Source organism: Falco punctatus (genome assembly GCF_963210335.1).
Source record: "Falco punctatus genome assembly, chromosome: 7".
In the NCBI taxonomy this organism is placed as follows: Eukaryota; Metazoa; Chordata; class Aves; order Falconiformes; family Falconidae; genus Falco; species Falco punctatus.
The window spans coordinates 23,626,062-23,652,462 of NC_137587.1; the positions used below are offsets into that span (position 1 = coordinate 23,626,062).

The window sequence follows — 26,401 nt, forward strand, 5'->3', positions numbered from 1 at the left end:
ACTACGCTTCGTGTTCTTGGCCAGCATGCGTGGTGAACGTGTCAATAAGCAGGCAGGTTCTGTCTGGGGCATGGAGTGTGTATGTGTGCTACGGTAGGCTAGACTATATGGTAATAATTTTCCTTCTATAAAACCATAATATCTTGTCACAGGCCATCAGCATTTCCCAGTGCCAAGGCTTGCAGTGCTGCCTAGCAGGGGCACCGGACTGGCCAAGTTTTTCTTGTGTGGTAGTGCACGAAGCTAAGGAGTTACAGGATGAAGCCAGGTTCATGGTTTTGTTTAATGAGTTTTACACAATCCACAGCATGGAGGAGTTGTGATCTATGGGAGATTTGACTCTTCAGTTATTTTACAGCTTCCTCGTTTGACAGACCCATATTATTATCCTTATGCTGGGACTTGCTAAATAGTGTTTGTTCAAAAACAAGTATAAAGTAAGAGTGGAAAAGAAAGGGGTTGGCCAGTACTAGTCTTGTCCTTTGCTTTCTTGTCTGTCAGCCTGTCTGCTGATGCTTGATGCAACTCATGAGACAAGCTTGGAATTTTGCATTGTGTTAGTTGAGGTTTTACTGCTGTTTTCAGCCCAGTCTGACTCAACATCTTTTGCTGAAGTTACCAGTTCAATCAGCACCTGATGGACAGTCTGTGCCTGAAGATACTTGAACTGAATGGCCTTACTCTGGTGGAGCATGAACACAGTGATGGAGAAGCAGATATGGATGAACAAGTAAGCTTGTTTTTTTGCAAACACATCTGGCAGGAATTTCCCTGAGCTGTTCCAGTACCCAGAGAATTACTGGCTTGATTGTGAGTTGCCTAGAGCTTCCACTGCTGTATTTGCAGGACAAGAGCTTCTTCATTTGGTTTTATCATTTACTTGTGGTTTTTGGGATGCTTCATAGAACTGTGTCGGAAGAGGATAATGCACAATAGTTTGAAAAGTGAGAGCCTCTTCTTAGGTAGTTAGTACCCTGTGTTAGATCAATTAAGTAGTTGAGTTCAGTTGTTGGACTTAGTTGCAATAGCTCCTTGTTATTTTTCATGTAGAAAGATTTTAATTAGAATGAATTTGTAGTCAGCCCTGTTCATACCTGTTTGTACGTTTCTTCACTCATCTATACCTATCAGAGGTGTCACAGCTCATAGTCTGTTAGGAAAGTAGTAGCCAAAGGTTCATGTAAACTTGCAGAGCAGTAGTGGTATAAAGGAGACGAGAGGAGATCAGTTTTCTGCCTTCTCGTTGACTCCAAAGTTGTTAATATGAAGATATGATTGAATAGCTGCTTGTTTTGGAAAGCTCTTGAATTAATTTCTTCTCACTGTAAGTGAAGCAGTGGAGGCAGAAGGAATTTAAAATGATTAATAAATATCTAGTTTGGAAATTTAGCTTTATTAAAAGAAGTGATGAAGCTATGTGGTCCTTTTACATGAAGGGACTGGAAGTTTAGTGTAGGTAGTTGCTTTACCAGTTTAGGGTGGCAGTGCCCCAGCTTGCTTTTCTCCATTTCAGGATGAAAAGAAGCGTTTCACCGTGGTCCTGTTAAGCCTACGACTCCTCGCCAAGTTCCTGGGGTTTCTTGTTTTCTTGCCATATCGCACTGTGGAGCAGCCAACCAGAGACTTGCAAGACTCTGCAGTAGCATTAAGAAACAAAGTAAGGAACCAAACTCTTCTAAGAAGTCTAATACGGCCTTTTGCTTGACAGGCAGGTTTTCTAATCCAAGCAGGGGATTATGAATAGTTACGCCCTTTCAAAGCAAGCCAGTGGTTCCTGGGCTGGTTTTACACTGTTCTGTGCCCCTGCTGCACATGCTGGGATTGGGAACAAAGGAAAGGAGAGTTTCTGTAAGCTAGAAAAGAGGGAGTGAATGCACTGATGGTGAGGTACTGAGTCTTCTGTTATTTCTGCTAATCTGTCATACCAGAACTCTGACCGTGCCAAGGAGGCTTGTATTTATGGTGTAAAATCCAGCTACCAGGAATGTTTTTGTTAGTTTTGCACCTGTCTCCTAGCAGTGTGTCATACTGAATGCAAGGAGGCAGGGCTTACACCTTGAGTCCACTTGTACATAGCCAGGCATGCAGCCTTACTTCTGAAAGTCCCGTGGGACCTCAGGTTGTCATCATGATGTGCTTTTTACTTCTACACATGTGCAGAGAAATGTTTTAAATAGCCGGAAAGTCACCTCTTATTTGTATAAAAGGTGAAATCCTAGAAAGAAAAGTCAAGATGTAGATAACATTTTTCTAAGTATCAAAAGGTAACTTCAAAGCTGCTGCTTTAACTTCTGTTGTCCATAAAGACCCTGCCTGCACTGGATGTATTAATGCTTCTGAGACAATCTATTCGGGATCAACGTTCTATCCTCACTATTCCTTGGATTGTGGAGTACCTTTCCCTCGTGGATCATATTGCTCCTTTACTTGATTACTACAGGAAAGTATTTTGTCTCTTGCTGCAGGTATACAGGTAAGAGCCTGGGAAAGTATATTTATCAAGAACTTTTCTGTGAACGTTTGCTTATTTAGTTGAGGTGCCTGGCGTTTGGGAATGCATGCTGGCCCTAGTTTGAGATTCTATTAGAAGTACATTTTTTTGTGTGCATAAAGCTGCAAAAGGAGCACATCCTAAACTCAGAGATTACTGTTTGATTTAAATATGTGAGTTTTCATTAAGGAAACAAAATTCTTTAGATCCCCACTTACTCATTCTGCAGATGCAGCTGTGAATTTTAAATGTTGAATTTGAACCTTAAACCTGCAAAATCTCCCGGGCCTAAGTAATGCGCTAGTTTTATTTCCTATATACATGAGGAAAACTTGAAGCACATTCTAGAGAGTTAGTTAACGCTGTCTTTTCCAGCGTAAGCTTAAAACAGCATGTTATTCAGACGCATACATTCATAAAAGTAGAGCTTGCTCTCCACTCCTTTAAGCATACAAGTAAGGCATGTGCACATGGTGACAAACAGTGTAATTGGGAAGTGAGTGGTATCAGATTTTTTTTCCTTAATGAGAATGAAGCTACTGTAATCTAACACTTTCTGTTGCTGCTTTTGCTTCCTGGCAGGTTAACGGTCCTTTCTGAAGATAAGGAGATGAGTTTCCTGAACAAGCTGCTGATACTTGCAGTACTGGGTTGGCTTTTTCAGGTAGTCTCTCCTGTGTGTACACAGCTCTTCCCTGAAGAAAAACCTGGGCACAGAACTCAGTAGAAAACAGTATTAAAATCAGCTAAAACAGTAGTTTGTTGTTTTGTTGAGGTCTTTTTACAGTCATGTGGACTTTCAAAGAATCCTCTGTATTCTAATGGAGAATTATTTTCCTTTAGTGGAAATGTGTAACGCAACATTTTTTTTCCAATATGAATTCTAATTGCTGCTGAAACATATTCTGTACTTGGAAATCTGAATCTTGTAAGCAAATTCACAGCTCATTCCTGTTAGAACTGGAAGCTCTTGTCACAAACATGGAGTGCTAGCTGGCAGCATTGAATTCCTGGGGAATTTTTTGTCTGAAAAAAGGATGGGAGGTGATGAACTTCTAAAATCCTTCCGTGCCTCCAGTTGGAAGCAAGGTAACTGCTTAGCAGGAACCTGCTGGAAGGGTGAAAGGTGCTGTCTGGGGAGGGTAAGGAAGGCAGTTTCTGTTATTGTGGTCAAACTATATCTTTAATTCTATGGAAAGGTTCTCCATAGGGCAGAAGAGAGGACCCTTAGTGCTAGTTATGTTTTGTGTGGGTGGCAGGTTGGTGAGATTTTACTGTCCTTTTTATCAGAAATGGTGTCAGTTACTGACTGATGGTTTGGGTTGTAACTGCTGGGGTTTCTGTTTCAGGTTCCGTCAGTCCCTGAAGAGTTGTTCTTTACCACTGATGTCAGGCAGGAGGGATTGATAATGGATACTGTGACATCTGCTGAGGCTTTGGTGAGTTAGTGCAGTAGCAAGTCCTCTGAATCTGTGGGTAAGGGTAGATCAACCACGGCCTCAGGAGTTTATCAAGAACTTGGCTTCAGTGCAGCTGCATTGAGCATATGTAATCCAATAGATGTGATGCCCCAGTTTGTCCAGGTGCCTTAATTGCATTGTGCCCTGGATTGTAAACTCTCTGTGTTACAGCTCTGGGGCTTTTGTCGAGCAGGAGCCATCTCACCTGCTGCAATGGCTTGCAGGTGTATCTTGTTCTAACTAGAAAGTTCTGTTTTGCACTCTCTCTTCAGTGTCATAGATAATACGCAGAGATCAGCTGGTTTTCTTCTTACTTTTTTTTCCCCACCAAATGAGTGCAGTGTACGGGGCCTGCATGGATGGGTTCTGAAGTTGCTTTTCCTCCCATACCTCTGGCTGTGCTGTGTAATACTGGGGTGACATTACTCTGCAGTGTGGTGTTCCAGTGAGACTGGGTGAAGACACTTGCGGAGGTGTAACACATAGCAGATGTGTCTCATTTATTCTTCTCCATGGACAGGTTTCTCTTTTACAAGTAGCAGCTGTTGCCAACGGTCCTTGTTGCCTTCTGTAATCATCAGTTTTCAGCTGGGCTTTGACTAAATGTAGAGCAGCTCAGTTGTGGCTTGGACTGAATGCTTGGGCTGCAGCGTTCATAATTTTACTGTGGATTTGGAATCCATGTATCTTTTATTGTTTTCATGGAAAGACAGTTCTGAAACCTGCCTGTGACCATGCACGTGGGATATCTGACTTGCTGAAGACTGATCCTTTCCTGCTGTGTCCTTTCAGCATTTCCTTCCTTTTCTCACCAGGACTCTGTACCCTTGGTGGATCAGCAGTTACTTTATACCTGCTGTCCCTATCTTGGTGAGTATTTTATTTGCTATATAAATAAAATATATTAGTATATATCTGTATTCACTTAGGCTTTTTGTTTTTATTTATATTTCTCCTTTGGCATTGTGAGTCCTCAGATCATCTTTCTTGCCCCTCCTCACAACTTCAGGTCTCAGTTGTGTATGAGTCAACCTTGGTAAAAAGCTGTATTGCAGAAGCTCATGCAGCTGTGAATAATATCTGTTGAAATTGTGGGAGGGAGGCTACACAGTCAGGATAGCTGATCTACAGAGCTTGAATGCAGAGGGACAGGGGAGCTCATCCTTCACAAACTGGAAGGAAACATTATAAGGAGTAAGTGTATAACTTTTCCATCCCAGGGTGTAGGGAAAGATGTTTGTACTGTGAGGAATGCCTTGATCCTTGAGCGTATTTCTGCTGCTAGGCAGAGAGGAAGAATCCTTTTGTGCCTTGGTGCTTTATCAAGTTGATGTTTGAGGTATCTTTTTCCTGGGATCTGACTGCCATTGGTGAAATCCCTCTCTAGACAACAGTCCCACCCAGATGGTGGGATGGTGCTCTGCTTCTTGGGATTTAGCTGCTAAGAAAAACTGTCATGTTAAACCTGTATCGTGAAGCTTCTAGGGGTCAAACATGTCTTCAGGCTTTGCCCCAGGTATTTTCTCCTGACCCTTTTGGAATTTTATGTAGCTGCTTGCCTTGTAGTCCTTGTAGACTTTACAGTTCCCGCTTGGCATGCTAAAAAGGGATGCGTAGAAATCACCGCTCCCTGATCCTTTTGAACAAGTCCTATGTACCAGGGAGCTTTTTGGAAGCTTCGTCATTTATCATCAGAGCCTTGCCTGCCTTGCTATGCCCTGCTGGTTAAATGAGTGGGATGCCCCTCTGCTCTTCTGGAACTTCACCTGTTACAGAAGCTGAGAGAATCTGCTCCGGAACCAGGACTGGCAATGTGAAAGGCTCTTGAGTTTTGATTTGTTTCCTTGCTTATGGGGATGATGACTGCTTTTGTGTCTTTTTCCTGTACAGGTGAGCTGCGGAAACTACTTGCCTCTTTTGTGGCTGGCAGTGGAGCAAAAAATGGTGGCTTTATGAGGAAAATCACTCCCACAGCGGCAGAGTCCTTGGCACCCAAGGCATCTGTCACACAGCGGAAACTGCAGGTATTGAAATAAGGGAGTCACAAGGGGAAGCAGGGCAGGAGAAATTGTGTGAGGGTAGGGTACACAGTGATATCCTAATGCCAGGGAAAGAAAAGAATGGGCAGCAGCAAATGTTGTGTTAAACAGTCAGGTATCCTTACTTCTCATTCTTCTGTTATAGTAGTGTGGCTGGGATACTGTGTGGTTGTTGAAATCCAGGTAACTTCAGTAAATGTTCTTGCAATTGGAACAAGTAGCCTAAAAGTTGGTGTGTTTCTCATACTCTTGTTTTGGTTAGATTAGAGCCATGCTTTCCACCAAAAGAATGAACTGTGTAGGAGCTTACAGGATTACCAGCCTGTAATTAAAAGAGAGGATCCTTTTTAAAAACAAACCCTGTGTGGTGACCCATTATTAGTAGGTGATGTCAGAACTCTCCCGTTCTTCCCTTTACTGGGCTTTTGCTTTTGTAGCTTCGTAAACCCTGATAATGAGCTTTGGGTTAAATGATTAGAAGGAAATAGGGAGCAAATACTTTACAGGGGTGCTGAATGCTACAGTAGCAGAAAATTCTAGTGTAGGCAAATTGCATGCCTTTTAGCACAATTCCAGACAGTAGCTCTGTCCACCCCTGTGCTGAGGAGAGGAGGATCTGAGTGGAATGCTCTAATCAATTGTAGCATTTTTCTCTTGAACAGGTAGAGCTGGAACAAGCTTTCTTCCACAACCAGCCTCCCTCCCTACGGAGAACAGTTGAATTTGTGGCAGAGAGGGTGGGATCCAATTGTGTCAAGCATATCAAGTAAGTGCTCGTGATCTATTCTGTGACTGAAGAAGTAACTTTACACTAATGAGACAAAATGTTGATCCTTTAAAACTTTGTATGGGGGAAAGAAAATTTCCCTCGAAGTATGCTGTATAGCAGAACACCAATACTATAAAAGGCTAAGACAGTGGGGTCGGGCAACATCTGATTGCCATCGTAGAGGGGAATTTGTGAAGGGATGCAGAGAGGAGGCTTATATGACTGTGGGACACCTGGAATGTGAACATAGTGCAGCATTTTGAGACTTTATATCCCTTTCAGAACATTCTTGCTAGCGATAGGAAAATCTCAGGTCAGAAGGGGCCTTTGGAGGTCATCTGGTCCAAACTCCTGCTCAAAGCAGGGCCGGTTTTCAAGTTAGATCAGGTTACTTGGCACCTTTCCCAGCTGAGTTGTGGAAGTCTCTAAGGATGGGGATTCAGCAGCTTCTTAGGGCCATGTTCCAATGCTTAATTTCCCCAGACTTTGTCAAAAATGTTTCCTTATATCCTACCAGAATTTCCCTTGTTTCAGCTTGTGTGTATTGCCTGTCAACCTTTAGCTGCATACTTCCTGGAAGAGTCTTCTGTCTTCTCCATAACCCTTTCTTCTCCCTTTACCTTCTCTTCTCCAGGCTAAATGAAACTGGCTCCCCCAGTCTCCTTTCAGGTCTTGTGCTCCAGCATCCCAGCTATCTCAATGCTTTTTTCTTTTCTCCTGCAGTCACTCAAATTATCAATGACTTTCTTGTACTGGGGTCCCAAAGCTGGACAGGGTACTCCAGATGCAGCCTCACAGCACCAAGGGAAGCAGTAACTTCCCTTGACTTGCTGGCTGTCCTGTTGCTAATGTCAGCCCGGTATAAAGCTGGCCTTCTTTGGACACTGCTAACTTATTTAGCTTGTCTACTGGGAACCCCAGATCCTTTTCTGCAGAGCTGCTCCCTAGCCAGTAGACCCCAGCCTGTACAGGTGCACAGTCACCACCCCACTGTCAGCCCTTTTCTCCGCCTTGTCACAGTCCTGAATGGCAGCCCTGCCCTCCAACATGTCACTCCTGAGCTTGCTGAAGAGTTTGCACTGTCCTGTTCTCCAGTGTGTTGAAGACAGTAAAATGATACCAGCCTACAGGAATGTTGGTGGTAGTGGGCTGCTGTGGACAGTTTTGAACTTCTGACCACTGTCCATGGCTTAAGAGTATAAGGGTATTGTTGCCAGAAAAAATACCTGTAACCATATATGTTTCTATTAAAACCTAAAGGCTTTTGACTCTTGAGTATTAGTAATATTTTTATATCTTCATTGCTGCTTTCTTCCTTACAAAAAGAGCAAGGAGATGGTAGAGTACTGAACGCAGCGTGATTAACTGTTTTTTTTTAGCAGAGTTTTATTGCATTTGAGATGGCTATCCCCCTAAATCAGGGAGGACAGCTGGTTACAGTCGGTGTGCACTGTTTCTTGCATTGATTTCAGTCTCTCTGATTGTTCTTGTCTTTTTACAGGGCAACACTGGTAGCAGAGTTGGTTCAAAGGGCTGAAGTCATGTTGCAAGATAAAGTGAAGGAGGATGCTAATCATGACAAACTGCTTGAAGAGGTGTGCGCTCATCTGTATGAGGAAGGGGCCCAGGCACTCATCAAAGGCAGAGAGTAAGGAGGAAAAGTTATTTAAACTTCTGCCTTCCCTTCTGTTCTTACTGAGGAATCTATAAGCCTAATTCGGCTTGGCCTGTCATGCTCAGGTTCTGGTAGTTATAATCCCTGACCTCTGCTCTTCTTAGGGTGACTGTCTGCTGTGCCTCCAGCCAGTTAATCGTATTTGTAGGAAGGAATAAAGGTGCTGTGTGTCCCTCTGCGTCCAGCTCCAAGCGGACATCCACTGCAGCTATTGTATTTCCCCTGTTTGGAAAACTGAGTATTGCAGCTTGGTGGCTTGTAATCGCTCTTTCTTTGTCTGGTTCTTTTGGTCTGAATTATCTCACTGCAGTCTTCCAACTGGTTTTGACTGTGAGAGAACATGTGAAAGTTGCTACGGTAACCTCTGAGTGTTGTCCAAGAACTTTGACTAATGCTGCGGCACGTTTTCTTTCCTTTCTTGCAGATTTTGCAAAAAGAAGGGTCCTGAGGCAGTAAGGGTGTTATTGCCAGAAGAGACATCTGCAGCAGTATGTATTTCCATTAAAACTTACTAACTAAAGGCCTTGACTTCCAGTCTGGACCCATTACCATTTTTCCATTGCTGCTTCACTTATCCATTAATGGCTTAGGATGTTGGAATCTATTGATGCCCTCGCGTGAGGACTGATAGCTAAGGAGAGTCACCTCTGCCAGGCTGCCTTGGGTATTCTGGGGACCCTAGCCAACAGCTAACTGTTGAGACTAGAATGGCATATAAATTGCCTTCATCTTGTGAGGATATCTCATTGTTTTAGCATCAACTGCCTCAAGAGTTGATGGGGTCTGTATGGGGTTGATGAGGTTTGAGAAATCAAAATGGGTCAGTCCTGTTGCTCAGACTAGCAGTTCCCACAGAGGTGGTGGTCCTCTATTTAAATGTTGCATGTCAGATTTTAAGCTTTATCCCCTGTAGACCTCCTTCTGACTTCTCACTGACTGTGGTGCTGTGGCTGGTAGAAAATCTTCTCTATCACTTGTTATCCTTCCTGTAAGGTTTTAAGTAGCGCAGAAGACATTGCAGTGGAACTGGCTACTGAGAAAGCCTGTGGCTGGCTTTCTGCCAACATTGCAGGTGAGTCTCCTTGCTCTGAACGGGGGCTTCTGACCTGTGTATTGTACTCTTCTTCTGAGATCAAGGGGTAGAATTTATTCCAGTGGTATAAAGTACTTGGCCCTACTCATTTTTCTTTTAGTGGGAAGTATGCAGTTGTTCTGTCCCTCCTTGTTTAGAAATAAGAGGAATGATTTCTAGCTCCAGGAACCTTCTTCAGGGACTTTTCAGGCTTGGCCCTGTAAGTGATTTTTAGTTATGGAGGCTCGTAGGATGGTGAGAATGAATGCTGTGGAAAGCTTCTTCTAAAATGTCATCCAGGCTGAAGTTGTCTTAGTACTTCAAATGAATGATACAGATGGCTGCTCTTTCAAGCCACCTTATGGTCCACATGTACAAGGTCTTTCTGAAGTGTTTTATAAAACAAACTCCTCTTGGACTGGGTGTGTATTCAGCAGGCTGAAGCTGAAGGCAGTTGTGGTCCTTTCACTCTGTAATAGTGCTCTGGCAGCTCCTCAGAATCTCTGAAAACATGTTGTTTCAGGAGGTTGTGCCAAGAATCCAGGGAGGAATATCCAGCACCATTTGCAGCAGCAGCAGGAGTTTAGTGTTTTGGATGCTGGTCAAAACTTATTTTGGTAGAAAAGTATGGTTTTCATGGGCACAGTGGTTGAACTGGTATGATCACGCTGATTCAGCTTTCTGCTTTGGCATTGCTTCCTGGCTTAGTTACTGTGTTCATTAAACCTGAAGAAATATTTTCATAAAAAATGAGATGGGTTGCCAGTGGTACCTGATGGTAACGAGTGGCTGCCTTTTAGAGCTGTGGGTTAACACGCTCCACCTGTGCCTGTGCCCCTGCCCATTAAATATAACAGGAGCTGGGGGGGGGGAAGGGGAGGGGTTGAAGATGTAAACTGTCGTTTCCTCATTTGCCGTGGCCCTCAGAATGAGAGGCTAAGATGGGTAGCGTTTGGAGACAGTCGTCTGCCTCGCTGAAGAGAAAAGCTGAAGTAGTCTGGATTTGTTCCCTGTTCTTTATAGCACTCATCAAAAGAGAAGTGAAGGCAACCTTCAACAGAATGCTCAGGGTCCCAGGATTTCCCTTGCCTGGTGAGGATGCTCCGGAGCCGAGAAGGGACTGCCCTCCAGGCTGTCAGCACTGTGCCCAGTTTCCCTCCCAAGTCATCAATGAGATTAAGGTACGCAGCCTTCACTTCCTGGCTTGCCCAAACTCCCTTTTTATTTTTCACATTGGTGATTTTTGTTTGTTGTTGTGGTTGGGGCTTTTTTGTTTGGTTGGTTGTTTTTTGGTTTTTTTAGAAAGGGATATTCTGGTTCTAAGGATCTGGCTGTGAGTGTTCAGGAAGCACGATGAAAAGGTCTCATGTTTTTTCATCCCTCTGTTTGCTGTCTGTGTAGATCAGAGTTCCCTGGTCAGGAGTACTGTCTCAAACACAGGATTTTTGGTAGCATGGCAGCGGCCTGTTTGACACGAGTAGCATAGAAACCCTAGTGTGGGGAGTGTTACATACAGCTGTATGCTGAAGAGTCAGCATATTGAAATGGCTACTTTTTTGTAGACCTACTCTTTTTATGGAGAGTCTCCTGGCCTCTCAGGAGTTCAGAGTAGTTTCTGTTGGTTCTCTCAGTTCTGTAGAACTTGGTAAACTGTCCCACCTTACATGCTAGGAATTCTACGTTGAACTAAGTGTCAGATGGATCTGTACAAATCTGTTGAAAGACTTTTGCTGGTCTGTATCTGCATCTTTGTTCAGCTACAGTAAGGGAGAACCAGAGTATCTTAAAAAGGTGATGATGGTATGGGCTTAATTTCAGCCTTAGGTCTAAACAATTTTCTACTCAAGCTGGTTCAAATTACATTTTAGTCTTTTCTCCCAGGCTTTTAAAAGGGCTATGCTTTTTTAAAAAATCATGCAGTTAGATAACCTGCATGAGTAACCCGTAAGGAAAAGAACTGTAAAAACCTCACTTTTTTACCATTACATGTTCTGCCTTTTTTTTTTTTTTTCCTGTTTCTTGTCTGTTTGAGCAATGATACTGGATCTCACTGCCATTCCCAGCATCTGTATAAGAATGACTACACATCCTTTAATGCTTTCTTGCTTGAGCTATAAAATAAAGAGGAGGTAAAGTGAGGAAACCAAGGGCCTTTTTAATAAACTGTTGCTTTTTGATGATCCAATATCTTGAGATACAGCTTCTAAATTTTTTTTTCTTTTGTTTTCCATCCTGGATTTCTGATACTGGATGGTAAATTGCTGGTGATGGAAAGCACTACCACATGAAAATTGTCTAAGCCAGTTTTCACACCGTATCCCTGTTAGCGCTCTTCATACTCAGCTTTGTGTTGACACTGAAGCTACCTTGACAATGTAAGAGGACTCTGCATTTCTGTAGCACTTCTACCCTGGGCTCGCTTGCTGTGATACCACATCTACCAAGTGCTTTGGGAGCTAGTTTCTTTTAAGAAGGATGAACTGGTTGCCCTGGTTGACGTTGACTTTGACTTCATAACATTAGCGAGAACTATGGTAGAAAAATTAGACCTAGGTGAGGTTGTGAAAAAATCAGCTTTAATCTGTCTTTTGAAGTGAGTAGGATACAAGCTTAATTTTACTGCTTTATTTTTTTTTTATGAGGACCTGAGGACTGTCTGAACTGCTTTATCAAGGGTCCAATCTGTTTGTGGAAGTGCAGGTTACTAATAGGTGAATTACTGCTGTCTTTTTTTATCAAGGATGTGCTCTGTGTTGCTGTGGGCCCCCGGGATGAGGGTGAAGTGGTTGACTGCGCCTGGCTGGAGTGCTTGCTAGGAAGACTGAGTCAGACACTTCGATGCAGAAAGGTAGAAGAAGTAAAAAAGCAACAAAACTCCCTTTGGACTACTTTGAGCTCTCTCCATACCTGTAAACTTGTTAGCTTCCCTTGCCTCACAGTTGAGTTCAGTTGAGTGTTTTTTGTTGGAGCTCAAATGTGACGAAGTTGAACTGGGTTGGTTTTTTTTTATACTGTAGATCTGCTTGTTATTTCAAGTTAGCCTTTGTGGGTCCCCTTTTCATGTATGATCTTTTCTTGTCTTTCAGTCTTTAATGGTTTCCTGATTACAGCTCTGTGCTTCTTGCTGTAAATTGCCTGCTCTTTTCTGATATTTTTATCCCTTGTGAAGCCCTGTTTTGTCCAGTCTGCAGTATGGGGACAAAGATACTTTTTTTTTGTATTTTCCAGTTTATGTGTCCCACATCAGAACAGCAGCTGGCAAAGTGCACGGTTGAGTTGGCTTCTTTGCTAGGTGAGTCAGTCATGATAAGCTATTTAAGACGGAAATCTGTTATTACAGTTCTCTTAAGTCCTTGGGGTCAGAGACTGCAGTATTTCGAGTTCGTGGATGTTTGATTCTTTTTGCTGTCACTGAGTCTGCAGATTTTTTTTTCTGTCAGATTGAGTGGTTGGTCTTATTCCCTTCCACCTTCTGCTAAACAGCCTTATACTGTGACTAACCATCCTTCAGGTCTGGTGTTCTTGTTCACATCTCCATTGTTATTTATTGATACCTTCATGTAAACGTGTGTTACGTTTTCCAGTATTTCCACCTCAGAAAAGTTGCAGCTGAGTGTTTTTTCCCCTAAAAGTAAGGGCCTGTTCCCTTGAATTATATTTTTATGGCTCTTTTTGGAGAGAATGGAAGTAAGTTGTTTTCTGCGTATTGTCAGTTTGGTGAATGTTTTCGGGGGGGGGGGGGGGTTCCCCTCTTGCTCTAATGTGTTAAATACAATAATTTTCTCAGTGGGAGCTAGTGATCTGGATGCAGGTGTGTTTTCATTTGGCGACTTTCTAATGTCCTGAGTTTAGAACCTTCTTAAGAAGTTTTATACATGGTTCATTCTTTCAGAAAGCAGTTCACATCTGAATATACTGAAATTTCATTCTGGGGGGTAGCATTGTTAATCTGCCCCGCTCCATGAGACTGTACCAAGGAGGATCTGGTATGTTCCCTCTGTGTATGTTTAGCTGCAGTTCAACACCGTTCAGTTTTACTTTCACTTGTATGAAGTTATGCAACTCTGCCTGTAGGCAAAACTGAGCAACTGTTTAATCTGTTTATAGATTTAAATGTTGTCTTACTGAGTTACTCTCCTCTCCTTTGAAGTAACACCTAGGCCCTCTTTTATTAAACATTAGGCTGACTTGTATGTATTAAGTCATCTTTCAAGGCTTGGGGCTATATGCCAACAAAATGGTATTCTTTATCTGAGTAGTATAAATCTCTTACTATGTAACACTTGTTTGAATAGTTTCAAAGCTTATAATCTTGCATGTTTCTGAACTACAGCCCTCTCAGGTTCACTGGTTTACACTTAGTAGGTGTTTTTACTTCAGTGATTGTTTAGATACCAGCTATGCAAAATGTGCTGTTGGACCAAGATGATGACTGTAAAAGGAAAATAACGCAGCTATAGAAGTTCACTTTTCTTCCTTTTCTTAGTTTCAGGTCGTGTTCCTCTGAGTCTCAGGACCAAGTCCCCAGAGAAGAGCTCTGAGAGGCTTCATGTAAAGAGTAATCCCACCTATGGCCTTCTAAAACTGCTGCTTTCTGTCTGGAAGGAGGACTTCGGGACACCTGTTCCTGTGCAGCTGATGTTCAGTGAGAAGAACATCAGTTACCTTGCAGGAGTTAAGCAGCGAGAGGTAAAGCTTAATCCGACCTGTGGAGCTGCCAGTTACCACTGGTCCGTTCCCTCGGAGCTCTGCCTGCCTGCAGCCTTAACGGGCTGCTTGTGCGAACGCGGCCGGCAGGACTTGGTCTGCTGTCAGCTGGTGTTTCTGCAGGGGCAGAGAAAAAGGCAGCTGCATACTGCTTGTTAGTGTTTGATATCTGTCTGGGGGGACCGTTTGATTTAGGAACAAATGGCAAAATGGCCCATTTGGCCTGGGAGATCGAGGACTGAATGCATGTGACACTGGTTGCATTCGTGTATCTTTTATCAACTTTCATTTTTGCATGCATATTAGTGTTATAAGACCCTCAACTATGAAGCTGAAAATAATTTAGTTGCAGCTAAAACTAGTTTATTTCAGAAGGTAAGAAAATAGTTTTTCAAGCTCTTCTTGGAACACACAGGGATTAAATACTTGGTGTGTTTGGAAACTGGGAATGAGAAATTTTGAGACTTTATGGTAGGGTACAATGTAGGAACTGAAGGAGTTTTGTTCACTCATTTTGGATGTTGCTCTTTGGTGTCCTTCATTGCCACACCCAGATTATTAATGTGCTTTCTCCTTTTGCTCCTTTTTTACACATTCTGATCCAAGAAGAAAAACATGAATTGTATGTAGGTCTAAAGAAGCGATCACAAAATCCATTTTTTTTTTGAGTTGTTGATTTATTTTTTTTTTCTCTTCTGCAGTGGGATTTGTTCCTTTTCATGCTTCATGGACTTGTAGAACATGACCTAATGAGAACTAATGAAATAGAGAGTTGCTTGCATGGCCTTAGAGAGCTCCCTTGGTCTTCAGTAAGTAATTAGATGTGGAGAACAAGAAGTGAAATAAGAAGTATAGCTACATGAACAGTCCATCCTTGTAGTTTTATTTCACCTGCATGAAACCCGTAACCTTCCTATCTATAGTTCCTGCTGAATGCCGCAGAAGCAGTGGCTTCCAGCAGGCTTGTTCCAGGTGTTCAGCTGAAAGCTGTACCTGTGTGGATCCCAGCATTGCCATGCAGGGCAAACATTTCCAAGAAAATTGTAAACAAAGTTTGGAGACCAGCTGGCTCAGCTGCCAGCTCTCAGTTCTAGCCTGAGTGTGTTTGCTGTGCTCCAGCTGAAAATGACGTGTCGGGCTGGGTCTTCATCGACCAGGTTTGCATTTAAACCTCTTTGCCTCCTACCACCAGAATGGGAGAGGAGTGGGTCTATTCTAGCCAGAGTCCAAATGCAGGAGACCACCCAGCACCCTTGCTAAAAATGGAGAGCGTTTCAAGGCTGGTGAGCACTTGCATACTGGAGATGTTTAACCGTTCAAACTGGCATTGATCTCCTCTGAGGAGATTGTGGGGTTTAGAGGAGAGTCCGAACATGTAGACCCACAAGCATTCATCTTTACAAACAATGTTGTAGCTTGTCTAGGTTTCTGCACTGGAAAGCCATCAACATGTTTAACCTGGTAAAGTTCTTTACTAGAAAAATTAGGTAAGCCTCTTCGCTGACATTTGTTAATAAGGGTTCTCTGGTTTGTTTATGTTTGTTACAGAATTTCTTAAAAGAACTGGAAATACTGTCCAGAGCATTTGTATCAGAACTTCGTAGAGAAGAGCCCAGGACTAATCGTTGCAAGCTGACCAGACAATCTCTAGGTGCTGTGACAGCCCAGAGTTAGCGGAGGTGGACTCTCTGGGGGCACAAATTACTAATGAAGATGCAAATGGAATTTTTAGTGTTTCAGAATGTGTCGTGAGCTCTTTGCTGGGAGCGTACCGCAGAGAAGGGGTCACTGTGCAAAACCTGCACTGGTCTTTCTGTTCATGGATGTTTTGCCATGGTGATGCTATGCTGAAGGATTTACATGAGCAAATGAATCTCCAAGTCAAAAGTCCTTTAAAAGCACCTTGATCATGGCTCAGAGCAGCCGTTTTTTAGACTCAAGAGACACATTTTGTACGTGTGCAGCAGCAGGCTGTGACCAAAGCCAGGAAGCAATTCACGTGGAGAAGTTACTTCATGGTCAGAGAGGTGGTTTCCTGGTGGCTGTCTCTTCTCTTAAGTAAATGTGATTTCTCACTCTGCCTAGGGGAGGGAAAAGCTGAACCTGTATGACATGGAGATGAGCCTGTATTTATTTTTCATTTTAAGCTCAGTTTTGAAGGTTTAATTTTTTTGAAGGCTCATTTTAAAAGTTAAACCATATTAAATATATACACCAGAACATTGATGGCATCTTTCTTAAAGACTGTAGATGCTTAAGTGTTTTTCCATCTCTCATTGGAAACAGAACTTGTAATTTCCTGAGGTTTTTAACAGAAATAAGGGAGAAAGATATCTGTTTATATTTTTTACTGAAGGCAGTATTTTTAAGACACTTTTGTAGTATGTGAACATAAATGGCATCTGGCTGCTATTCACTGTTTTTTTATAAACCTTCTTGCCTTGAGTTTGGGTTTTATCATACAGGAAATGCTGCAGCAAGAAAACTACAGCCTGGAAGAGCAGACAAAAAAGCAGCACAAGAGCACTGTGACATCCCCTGGAGGGCTGCTCTTGAAAGGAATCCTTTTTGTGAAGGACAGCGGGTGTTCTCTGCTTCTCTGCCCTTGTGGATAGATCACCACGGGTGTGACCTCCTGTTCACACTGCACCGTGCCCCCTCCCCCAGTATTTCTTTAAGCTGGGGTTTGTGGTAGGCACTGCTGGTTGTGAGCAGAGTATGAGTAGACGCTCTTTGCTGTCTCATGGGGTTCCCCCTGCCCGTAGCCGTGAGGATATTGCTGCCTTTTGTCTGGGAGTGTCCTATTAGTGCAGGTTTTTCCAGAAAGCAAATACTGTGTTATGTAAGAACAATATTTAGACAAAGTGAAGCCCAGGGCTTTTTAGCTTGCTAATTAACTAACCCCTTCCTTCTCTAAGGTGAGAAAAGGTAACATCTTGCAGTTGATGACTGAAGAAAAACCACAAATAGGACTAATTAGGAAGAACTGTGGCTTCTGGTAAAATATGTGTGATACAGATAGAGAAACCACAGAGGCACACGGCTGTCTGAAGTGTACCGAGCGTTTTCTTGACTTGGTTACTAAGCAGTGCACTGGAAGATCTGGCATGTTGCACCTGCGTACCTCATTTTAGGGGCTTTCTGATATGAATGAAGCACAGTGTCCCTAAAAGTGTAAGCATGCTGTGTATGCAGCAAGGACATGGTACTACAAATTGAAATAGCAAGTAATCGTACCATACCTGCTCCCTGAGGCTGAGCATTATGTGACATTTTGCTGCAGGTGTTGGTTGACGTTGTTGTTTGTCATAATAAACATGATTAAATGTCCTGGTTTGTGTTCAGGCTGTTCGTATACAACCTCTTTGTATTGGGGTGAAGTAAAAAAAAAAAATTGCCTTGCCAGAAAGCAGTGGGCAGAGAAAGTATAGTAATATTGCTTGTCTGGCCTGCTGCTGCTTTGTTTATACTGAAATACAACTTTCATTTTATTATAAAAGGAGGGGGATGGAGGCAGTGGAAGGGGGAAGCAGCTGGAATCTGCGATGGTAAAAAAGGTGCTCTCAGCTCTGGAACTGACTTTATTTGGTTACTGTAAAGCTGTTTGCATAGATACCATGGCTACAGCTGTCTTCACGTACTCAATTATGTACTGAATTCTTCTCTAGTACAACATGCTTGGAATTTTTAATTTAAAAGGTGACCAACCCCGCAGGAGCAGTTTGCTGTGTCCAGAGAGCACAGTTGTGCCCAATGGGGCAGAAGGCAGGCAGCTCTTCAGCGGGAACCAACAGGTAAGACATCTCTGTTTCCGTGTTCTTCTGGGTTGATGCGGTTGCTCTAGTTCCTGGGCATCCCGCGGTACTTGGCCTTCCTTGCTCTGTAGCACCAGACACCTGACTTTGTAACTGAAGCTGAGGAACGGCTGTGCAGCGCGCCGTTTGGTGCCGAGGGATACTCGGCAGCGGGCCACGCTCAGGAGGGCGCATGGCTCTGCAGTCCCCCTGGGCTGGTAGGCTCCTCGTGGTGCGAGCGCTTCAGGTGTTGTACCCGCTGCGGCTCCAGCTGTGGTGCCAGAGGTGCTGCAGGGGGGAGGGAGCTCACAGCCAGCTGGGTCAGCGGGGCCTGCCTCTGGCGGCCTTCCCTGCTGCACGCTCCCCGCGCCCTTCTGTCCGAACTGCCTTCTGGCCCTGTAACTGCGCTTAGGAAGACGCTTCAGCCAGGGCCTCGTTTCAGAGCAACACAAAACCCCCTTCACCTGGACAAGGCACGGGGTCGTGGCTACCAAACTTCAGCAGCGACGGGCTGCTTCGCTTCTGTGCCGCAGATGCTGGTTCCATGCATGTTCCTCCACAGGTAAGTAACTGGGAGACCTACGTCTTCTGTCACAAGCCTTTATGCTATTTCTGCATCCAGCCCAGTTCCATAGGTGGGTATCTTAGCTGCAGCAAAATAAGGTGGGGCTCGTTTCCTTGTGTAGAAAATACCATTTATTGTGGATATGAAAATAGCAATCTTGATTAAGAGCAGAGATGCAATAGTAGGTGGTACAATACAATTGGTTTGATCATCTACTGCTCAGCAGTAACTTACAGGAATTTGGTTTTTGCCTGTTGTAATTTAACAAATTAAATATCTGCTGCGGTTTTATTCTTTCCAAACAAACCAATGCCATACATTAACACGTACCATAAAATGTTGTATTTGCAAAAGAAAACATTCATATAAATAGGCTTTTTAGTATCAATTGACGATTGTTTAAAAAAAAAAGTTACATTAATTCACTACTGATAAAAATAAAACTTAGCTTTGATAACGTATAAAACCACTTCAAAACAAGCATATATAAATAACTTAATTTGTAAACATAGAAAAAAAATCTTATGTATATATAAAAATAAACATCTGATGCACTGTACAATAAGACATTATCCTTCACAGGCACCATTGATCAACAGGAGTCCCCCTAGATGTTTTTCCTACAAAAACTGCTTTATCACTTAGTGCCATGTCCAAAATAAAAGGGGGAAAAAGTGAAGCACTGAGCAAAGTTTTGTGGATTGGATGCAGACCTCCCCTACCTCCTCTGGAAGCCTATGGGAGCACCACTGGGGACAGAGCCAACACACTGTGCTGCTGTTTCTGCTTATTTTTTTTACGTCTCTAATGTACTGCTACCTTCGCCCTTCCTTTCCTGGGTTCCACCAGAAGCGGGGACACTGTGTGACAGGTTGTAAATCTGGAAAGCCATCTTTTTTGCTCAGTTGCACAAAACTTTGTGACAGGTCACCCCTTTTTCCTTGAGGGGCTATGGAAGATGAACCTTGACGCTTGAAATGAACTATGCCATGACTCAGTTGGGCAGGCTTTTAAGAAAAGGCTGAGTCTCACCAAAAGAGACCAGTACTATATTGGCGTTAAGATTGTAACCTTCACCATCTAAAGATAAAACAAAGCAAATTTGTAAGTGAAAGGTTTTATCCTACCTGGTATAGTTGGGGGGGAAGCTTGGGGCTGGTATGTCTCAAAACTGCTATTTTCTTAAATATCAATTTAAAATCGCTATTATCTTTTCTTTTAAAACTTAATATCCTAGGAACAGGAAGTAACATAGAAGCTGAGAGCCGGAATTACACCTGTGCAAAGGTACAGTCAAAGCAGATCTTGGCTCTTGAACTCAAAGGTGAGAAGTGCAGGTAACTTCACTGGAGGCTGGGAAAACACAAGTTTTACTGAAAGTAACTGTGTTAAAGTACAGATGCTGACTCTGGTAAGGTGGATACTTGAATACATATTTCTCACTTGACAAATTTATAGTGCAACAGCTTCTTGAACAATGTGGGCTTTTTTGAGCTACAGAAAGCATATCATAGCAGCTTTTATTGCTTAGATAAGAGATCTAAAGTGATTCTTTACTGTTGTGCTGAAGAACTACATGAAGTTATTCAGATACTTGCGGTTTTGTTCAATTTTAGGAATGTGTAACTAAACTAAAGGAGTGTGTTGGAACAAACACATAAAGCCTGGTAGCAGGAGTGTTGGACCAAGTTCAACAACAGAAATACCTTGAGGTATTGAATGGGAAGAGTCTGTATTTGCTGCAGTGAGACAGCTGGTCATGTTAGGAACAAAGAAGTGCAGTAAGACTATGACCAGGCTAGATTTTCAACTCTTAATGCATTTGGGTAAGCGTAGAAGGACCAATGGAAAAAGCCATTGTGGAAAAATGCTGGAGCTACTACTCTTATGAGCAGGATTTAAATTCTAGAAACAAGCTGATTACTCAGTATTACTCCCTATTAATTACAAAGTGTCACTGTTTCCAACTGCCAGTTTGGTTTCTTTATTTCGAAGCACCTAGTTCTGCAGCGCAGTAAAACTGTGTCCTGAGGTGTGGTGGTTTGCACTGATGCTGCATAGTGTCGTGGCAATCTTCGCGAACTTTCAGCTGCTGTTAAGCGTCCAGTTTTGTGCCAGATGCTAACTAGCAAGGAAGTGTGCCAGTCGAGCGATCACCAGAGGCTGCCGCTTAGCAATGGAGCTCAGGAGCCTTGTGGGGATAGCCGGGGCACCCAGATCCACCTGCAGGAATGAGAAGAAAGGCCGCACGCTGGGCTTTGGAGCTGGTTTTGGACAAAACGTGTCTCCAGCCTGGTACAGCTCTGATGTTGCAAGTACATGTTAAGCACAAAAGTAGTTCAGAGCCAAGTGCTATCATCATGGTGTGGTTTATAACGTCTCCTTCCCAGTACTCTATACACGTTCAAAGCTTTGTTATTTGATGTTACTTTCAGCAGTATGGCCCGTGCTGCTTTTGAGTTTAAGCTTAGATTAAATATTTAAATATATATTTTATCTAAATGTATTTTAATTATTTAATTTACATTCTTATTTACAAATACATATTATATATTATTTACATACTATATAAAATCATATTTAACTAAAACCATGCAAATATTAATTTTAAATATTGCTTGTTTGAGACAGTGTTACTGAAAATGTATATGTGTATACTGAAGTGCAATATAAAATGCACATAAAATTTTAAAATACAGTATGCATTGTAAAATGCATATACTAATTAATTAAAAAATAATACTTTTAGAGTTGTATTTTAAAAACATGTTTTAAATAGGTAAGTTTAAAGGACTAATGCCATTTAGCTCTCAGATGAGCACTTTAAATTACACATACGGTATTCCCTTCTGGGCATTTTTAAGTACTTGGTACCACTGTCTCAAAGAGAGCCTCCATTTCAGATGAGTCTGTAATAAATGGATGGCAGGATTTTCTTATTCTTAACTAGAATCCTCATCTTGACTTCTCTTTTGCATCTATTAAGCATGAGGAATGAATGACTTCAGTTAGAAACAGTTAACAAGTATTTCTGTGCATTTTGAAAACAGCGTAACCTGAGGTGGACTTCCTGTGTCCACAGCAAGATGAAAATGCAAACAAGACCCTCCATCCTGGCTCACCATGTGCGTAAGCATAATCCCAGTAAGATTCTGTCTGCATTGCTGTACGTTGTGCCAGGTAACAGCGTGGAGGTGACTTTTAGTCACTTCATGGCTGATTGGCTGATACGTAATAGCTTTTAGCATTCACAGTTGGACATACAGCAAAACCTTACCTGTGCCATGTAGATAACTCTGGTGATATCTCTTCCATTGACTACATCAGGTTCCAGTATCCAAGCACTTGGCAAAATCTCCCCTCTCACCACTTCCTTACACGGGTGAGGCATGGATGCATCATACACAGACTGAATAGCCAAGACGGACAAGTTCTCCTGCGTGTGACAAAGTGTAAAGATGACAATTTGAAAATTTGTTATGCATAGAGTAAGACTTTTTTTATTTGCAATGAGGCATATTATTTCTTTTTAAGTGATCTGAGAAATATTTCTCATGTTATTTATGAAATAACTTTCTGTCATACTCTTGCATGTTTGTAACCAGAATATACTGCTACACTGCTGTTACTGCCTACAACGGGGCTTGGTTGGTGACTGTCATTCACAAGGCTGTTTTAGCTATAGTTTGCTTCTGCCATATCAGTGTGGCTTTTCTTCCTGTTACGCTGCCACTTCTGTAAACGTGAGCATGGACTTTCCTTCCTTCTCTCCTTTGTCCTCGAACCATGAGTTCAAAACAATTATTCCTCTACACTTCAGAGGGAGCGTTCACTTTACCTCTTTGGCTTCTACAGTAATGCAGCAGAAATCCCGGGGTTGTTTTAGGTAGCACAGGGAGGTATCAGTCACTAAATACACTGTGAAAAAAAAAACACCCAAAAAACCAAAAACATGGGGAATTAGACTTAAATGCACATGCATACTTTATTTTGACTTCTTGTTGCTAAAGAGCAGAGCTCTAGTTAATATGCTATAATGTGTCATTAAGATGTTCTTTCAAGCCACTTAAGGTTTGTTTTTATTTTTAAACCACTGTCTCTAGCTGTGCTTCTGCAGCAAGACGTGTTTAATATTATCCTTACTTTGGAATAGTCTTGCAAACCTGAAGTTTCTGTATTAAATAATGATATTGTTTATTCAAACCTGAAGAAATGAAGTAAGATGCCTCTGAATTTCTTCCTGGCTGACAACCTGAGCTGAGAAAGTACACAATGCTAATGGCGGCCAGCCATTCGCGTTGATACTCACCCAGCTGAATGTGGCTGGTTACCTTCTTGTGTATTCGAGCGGTGTTGATAGTTCTGTCATACAGATGCCTTTTGCCAGGGTCTCTCACTAGTCCCCACACGTAGGGAAGAGGTCTTTCTATCACTCCTGCTCCCAGAAACCCGTGCCTTGTTGCTGAAGGGAAGACTTTGTAGTAAACCTGCACCTCTTTTTCTGTACATTGATATCTGTCAAAGACAAACGAAGGGTATTTGCACACAAAAGGGCCAGGTACATGGAAGGGCCTTCCATTGTAAAGATCTGCCATAAGCTTACTTCCAACCAGCTGCGGCTTGGCAGGTGTAGAGGTTCCTCAGGTTATGAGAGCATGCTGCCATTACCTTAGAAAATAAACAATGACAAATGTACGGGTAAGAGAAAGCTGTATAAACTGCGTTCAGCTTTTACATGCTGCTACACAACCTTCTAAGCAGGCCTTACCACAAATAGTTTTACAGTGCTTAGTAATCCCTAGGAAGTATTAACAGCCAGGCTGACTTACCTGCCATACTCTCTGCTGAAGGAGAATATATATAAAATGTAGCCTGTATACTAGCCTAAACTGTTGTGAGAAAATGGGAGACGGGAGGAGCCTGTATCTCCAAATGACGAAGTGACTCCACCCGATCTGAAATACAAAGTTGGTATGCTTTCCTTCCAGCTGCACATTCACTTCTTGCCATACACGCACACATAAAACCTGCACTGGATGTTGTAGGAATTTATGGACACTAAAAGAATTCAGCCACTTCACTCAAACATTTCAACTGCCGTGCAGCAGTCTCTTCTGAACCCACTGCTGCAGCCTGGCTCACTTTCCCCTGCCATTTAAAATCATCCCGTGTGTGTCTCTGTAACTGACAAACAGGTAACTTGGCGCGTCCCACACATTTTTGCCAGAACTTCCAGCAAGAGGTAGAGAATAAGTGAAAACTGCTTGTTTACTTACCTCAGTGGTAGCATTAGCCAAGATATGTTTGGATAGATCTTGGTATCCTTTTGTTGAAGAGGAGCTGACAGAAATAGTTAATCCATGAGTGAACCTACAGCTGATGCTGCTAGAAGGAAGGGGTGGCTGAATTCTGCCAGCTTCTGCAGGAAACAAAAAAGCCATAGAGGAATTTAAAAAAAAAAAAGTTAACCGACCACTATTCTGCAGTTGTAAGGACTTAAACCCTTCACTGGAGCACCCAATCCAGATGAAGGACTAGTAACATCCCTTTTCTAGACAATCTGGTGTTGGTAATTGCACTGCAGTTACGTCTTGTGTTACTCAAGTTTAACAAGTTATTACCACATACAAGCTATTAAAATAACCTAAAGAAGAACAAGCGACATTGGTTTTGAGGATAAAAATAAGAACTTGCACGTACAATCCTATACTCGCTGCATCTTTAGCACCCACACATACACCTGCCCCGCCTGCTTCCTTGGTTCATTCAAAGCATGGTCCTCATAGCCTCTCAGAACAATGTACTTTGACATCACCAGATCAAAAGACCAACTTCATAGGGACCAAATCACCCATTTACTTTTCCATGAAATTCTAAGCAAGCTCTGACTACTGGTAACAGTATTTTTCTTAAGTCATGCAATGGTAGGGACATCCTCAAGATACCTACAATCAAATTAGATTTTGATTTGCATAAATGACAGATCTCATTTAGGCTTTGGGATACAACTCAAAATATTAGCAGACTTATGTTTTTCTTACCAAATGTTGAATCCTTCTGCAGCTGCTCTAACACATAAAGCTGACTATTTCTAACAGCTGAACGACCTCGTGTATCTCTTGAAAGCAAAGCATTTCCAGAAGAAACCTGATTTAAGAGAGAGCAGAAGTGGGTGTGAAGTGGGAAAAATAAATTATGTTACATAGCAAATGGAATAGTTGTAGCAAATGTGCCTTACAAGCTTGGAAGCTTCTCTTTAACAGAAGGTAACTCCTTTGCCTTTCCCCTCGTTACGAAATGGTACCCTGACTCAGGAAATTTAGCAAACCAAGTGTGAGGAGCTAGCACAGGTGCATACTCCAAACTGTAACTTCAAGAAGGTCTGTGTTCACATACACAAACTCCTAAGTCAGTGTGTGCATCACTGAGGGAGCCACACTGAGAATATCGGGTTCTGTTTATCACAAGAAAAGGCCTGTTGTTTCCAAAACATTTGACAGACAGTGCCATTCCTGGCAATAGCAACACTATCTGGTTTTTATCTGAGTGTAAAAAACCCCACCGCTTGAAAAAATAAGTGTGCCATTGTCCTTTGCAATTACATGGCAGTGCTCCCTCCACCCCATGTCACCCCTCTTGTGTACTAGTGACAGAAACTTGTCCTGTTTGATAGTTGTGACAGAGTATGAACCATCTCAAAAAAACTCGCTTCTGTTCCTACATTATCTCTGTTATTGCTGAAACATCAGGAGACATCAGTCACACAAGTCAGCTGTTTCTCACCTGTCCTTCCTGGCTGCTGAGGTTACTCGCAGTATACGTAGCAGTATTACTGCTATTGTAACCAGATGTTGGGCCAGAGGAGAGGCTGAGGCTGGAGTCTGTACATAAACTACTTGTACTTGCAAGAGTCTTCAGCCTTGCTTCTTCCTGTAATAGGTATCACAGTATTACAAACAAAAACACCAGGCAAAACTTACCTTGCACAACAGCTAGTCAAAACAATGATAACAGCACTAAGAGATGAAGGAAGAATAATCTGAAGTTAAGTCATTTCATTCAGGTAGTGTTGACAGGACAAAAGCTGTTGCCATACAGAAAGTATTAAATAAGCGGGCTCGTCTGAAAGACTAAGATTATATAAGCCATAGAGCAAAACACCCTTGTAAAACTTGGCAGTCAGGGAAAATGCAATGGAAAATGGGTGCAGAGCAATGAGATAAGCATTCACCATATTTTATGCCAGATACACATGAATGGGGAGAGGAGGTCTGCAGGTATGATTGAAGCTGCATTGTCAGGCAGTGACAAAGGTTACTGCATGAAAGTATAGTCAGAAACGGGGCAGAACAGACACACCCCCACATCCTTGCATCCAAGAGAAAAATGCATATGCCCAGACTGTGCCAGATGGGTAAGAAAGTGCAGAAGAAAAAACCAAAAACACACATGGAAGACAATCTAAAAAGAGAAACAGGAAAATAAAAAAAGATCTGTATGTTTAAGTACATACTGAAATAAACTCGGTTTATTTAGCAAAACTCTTCCATGGACTGGGCAGATGCCCCACAGGATGGCTGTGTAAGCTTGATCCAATGAGAAAACATTAGGGTTTCTTGCACATAAAATGTGGCTTCAGGAAGATGTAGTTCAGAAGCATGAATATTATCATTCAGTATTACTGAGATCTTTTTAAAGCACAAATTTGCATTTAATTCTTTGGGTTTTCTATGCTGATGCATATCAAACAGGAGAATTACTTAGCCATGGAACAAGGCCTTTTAAAAAAAATGCTTTGATGTGAAGAACGCGTAATGGTTTCCTCCATA

The 26,401-nt window shown here is 42.4% G+C and overlaps 2 protein-coding genes across 7 annotated transcripts in view; one reads left to right on the forward strand and one right to left on the reverse strand.

The window, feature by feature from the left end:
* The window catches only part of CDAN1 (codanin 1), a 33,250-nt gene extending 15,707 nt beyond the window's left edge, over positions 1–17,543 (forward strand). For 2 of the 3 annotated variants that reach the window (XM_080397671.1, XM_080397670.1), the window contains exons 12-28: positions 616–730; positions 1,514–1,657; positions 2,307–2,473; positions 3,074–3,155; positions 3,841–3,930; positions 4,767–4,821; positions 5,842–5,975; positions 6,635–6,756; positions 8,261–8,407; positions 8,859–8,922; positions 9,428–9,506; positions 10,530–10,687; positions 12,247–12,354; positions 12,735–12,798; positions 13,993–14,195; positions 14,915–15,022; positions 15,762–17,543. In XM_080397671.1, coding sequence (XP_080253797.1) covers positions 616–730; positions 1,514–1,657; positions 2,307–2,473; positions 3,074–3,155; positions 3,841–3,930; positions 4,767–4,821; positions 5,842–5,975; positions 6,635–6,756; positions 8,261–8,407; positions 8,859–8,922; positions 9,428–9,506; positions 10,530–10,687; positions 12,247–12,354; positions 12,735–12,798; positions 13,993–14,195; positions 14,915–15,022; positions 15,762–15,887 — 1,966 coding nt within the window. In that variant the 3' untranslated portion in view covers positions 15,888–17,543. The remainder of the gene's footprint in view (positions 1–615; positions 731–1,513; positions 1,658–2,306; positions 2,474–3,073; positions 3,156–3,840; positions 3,931–4,766; positions 4,822–5,841; positions 5,976–6,634; positions 6,757–8,260; positions 8,408–8,858; positions 8,923–9,427; positions 9,507–10,529; positions 10,688–12,246; positions 12,355–12,734; positions 12,799–13,992; positions 14,196–14,914; positions 15,023–15,761) is intronic. The other variant, XM_080397669.1, reaches the window with a different exon arrangement.
* A 238-nt stretch (positions 17,544–17,781) lies between these two features.
* STARD9 (StAR related lipid transfer domain containing 9) overlaps positions 17,782–26,401 on the reverse strand; it is a 116,168-nt gene continuing 107,548 nt past the window's right edge. For 3 of the 4 annotated variants that reach the window (XM_080397658.1, XM_080397659.1, XM_080397660.1), the window contains 8 exons: positions 25,356–25,502; positions 24,614–24,719; positions 23,849–23,991; positions 23,176–23,240; positions 22,882–23,087; positions 22,411–22,490; positions 21,850–22,008; positions 17,782–20,795 (listed from right to left, as the gene is read on the reverse strand). In XM_080397658.1, the coding sequence (XP_080253784.1) occupies positions 20,694–20,795; positions 21,850–22,008; positions 22,411–22,490; positions 22,882–23,087; positions 23,176–23,240; positions 23,849–23,991; positions 24,614–24,719; positions 25,356–25,502 (1,008 nt within the window). In that variant the 3' untranslated portion in view covers positions 17,782–20,693. Of the gene's footprint in view, positions 20,796–21,849; positions 22,009–22,410; positions 22,491–22,881; positions 23,088–23,175; positions 23,241–23,848; positions 23,992–24,613; positions 24,720–25,355; positions 25,503–26,401 lie in introns of those variants that run through there. The other variant, XR_013929791.1, reaches the window with a different exon arrangement.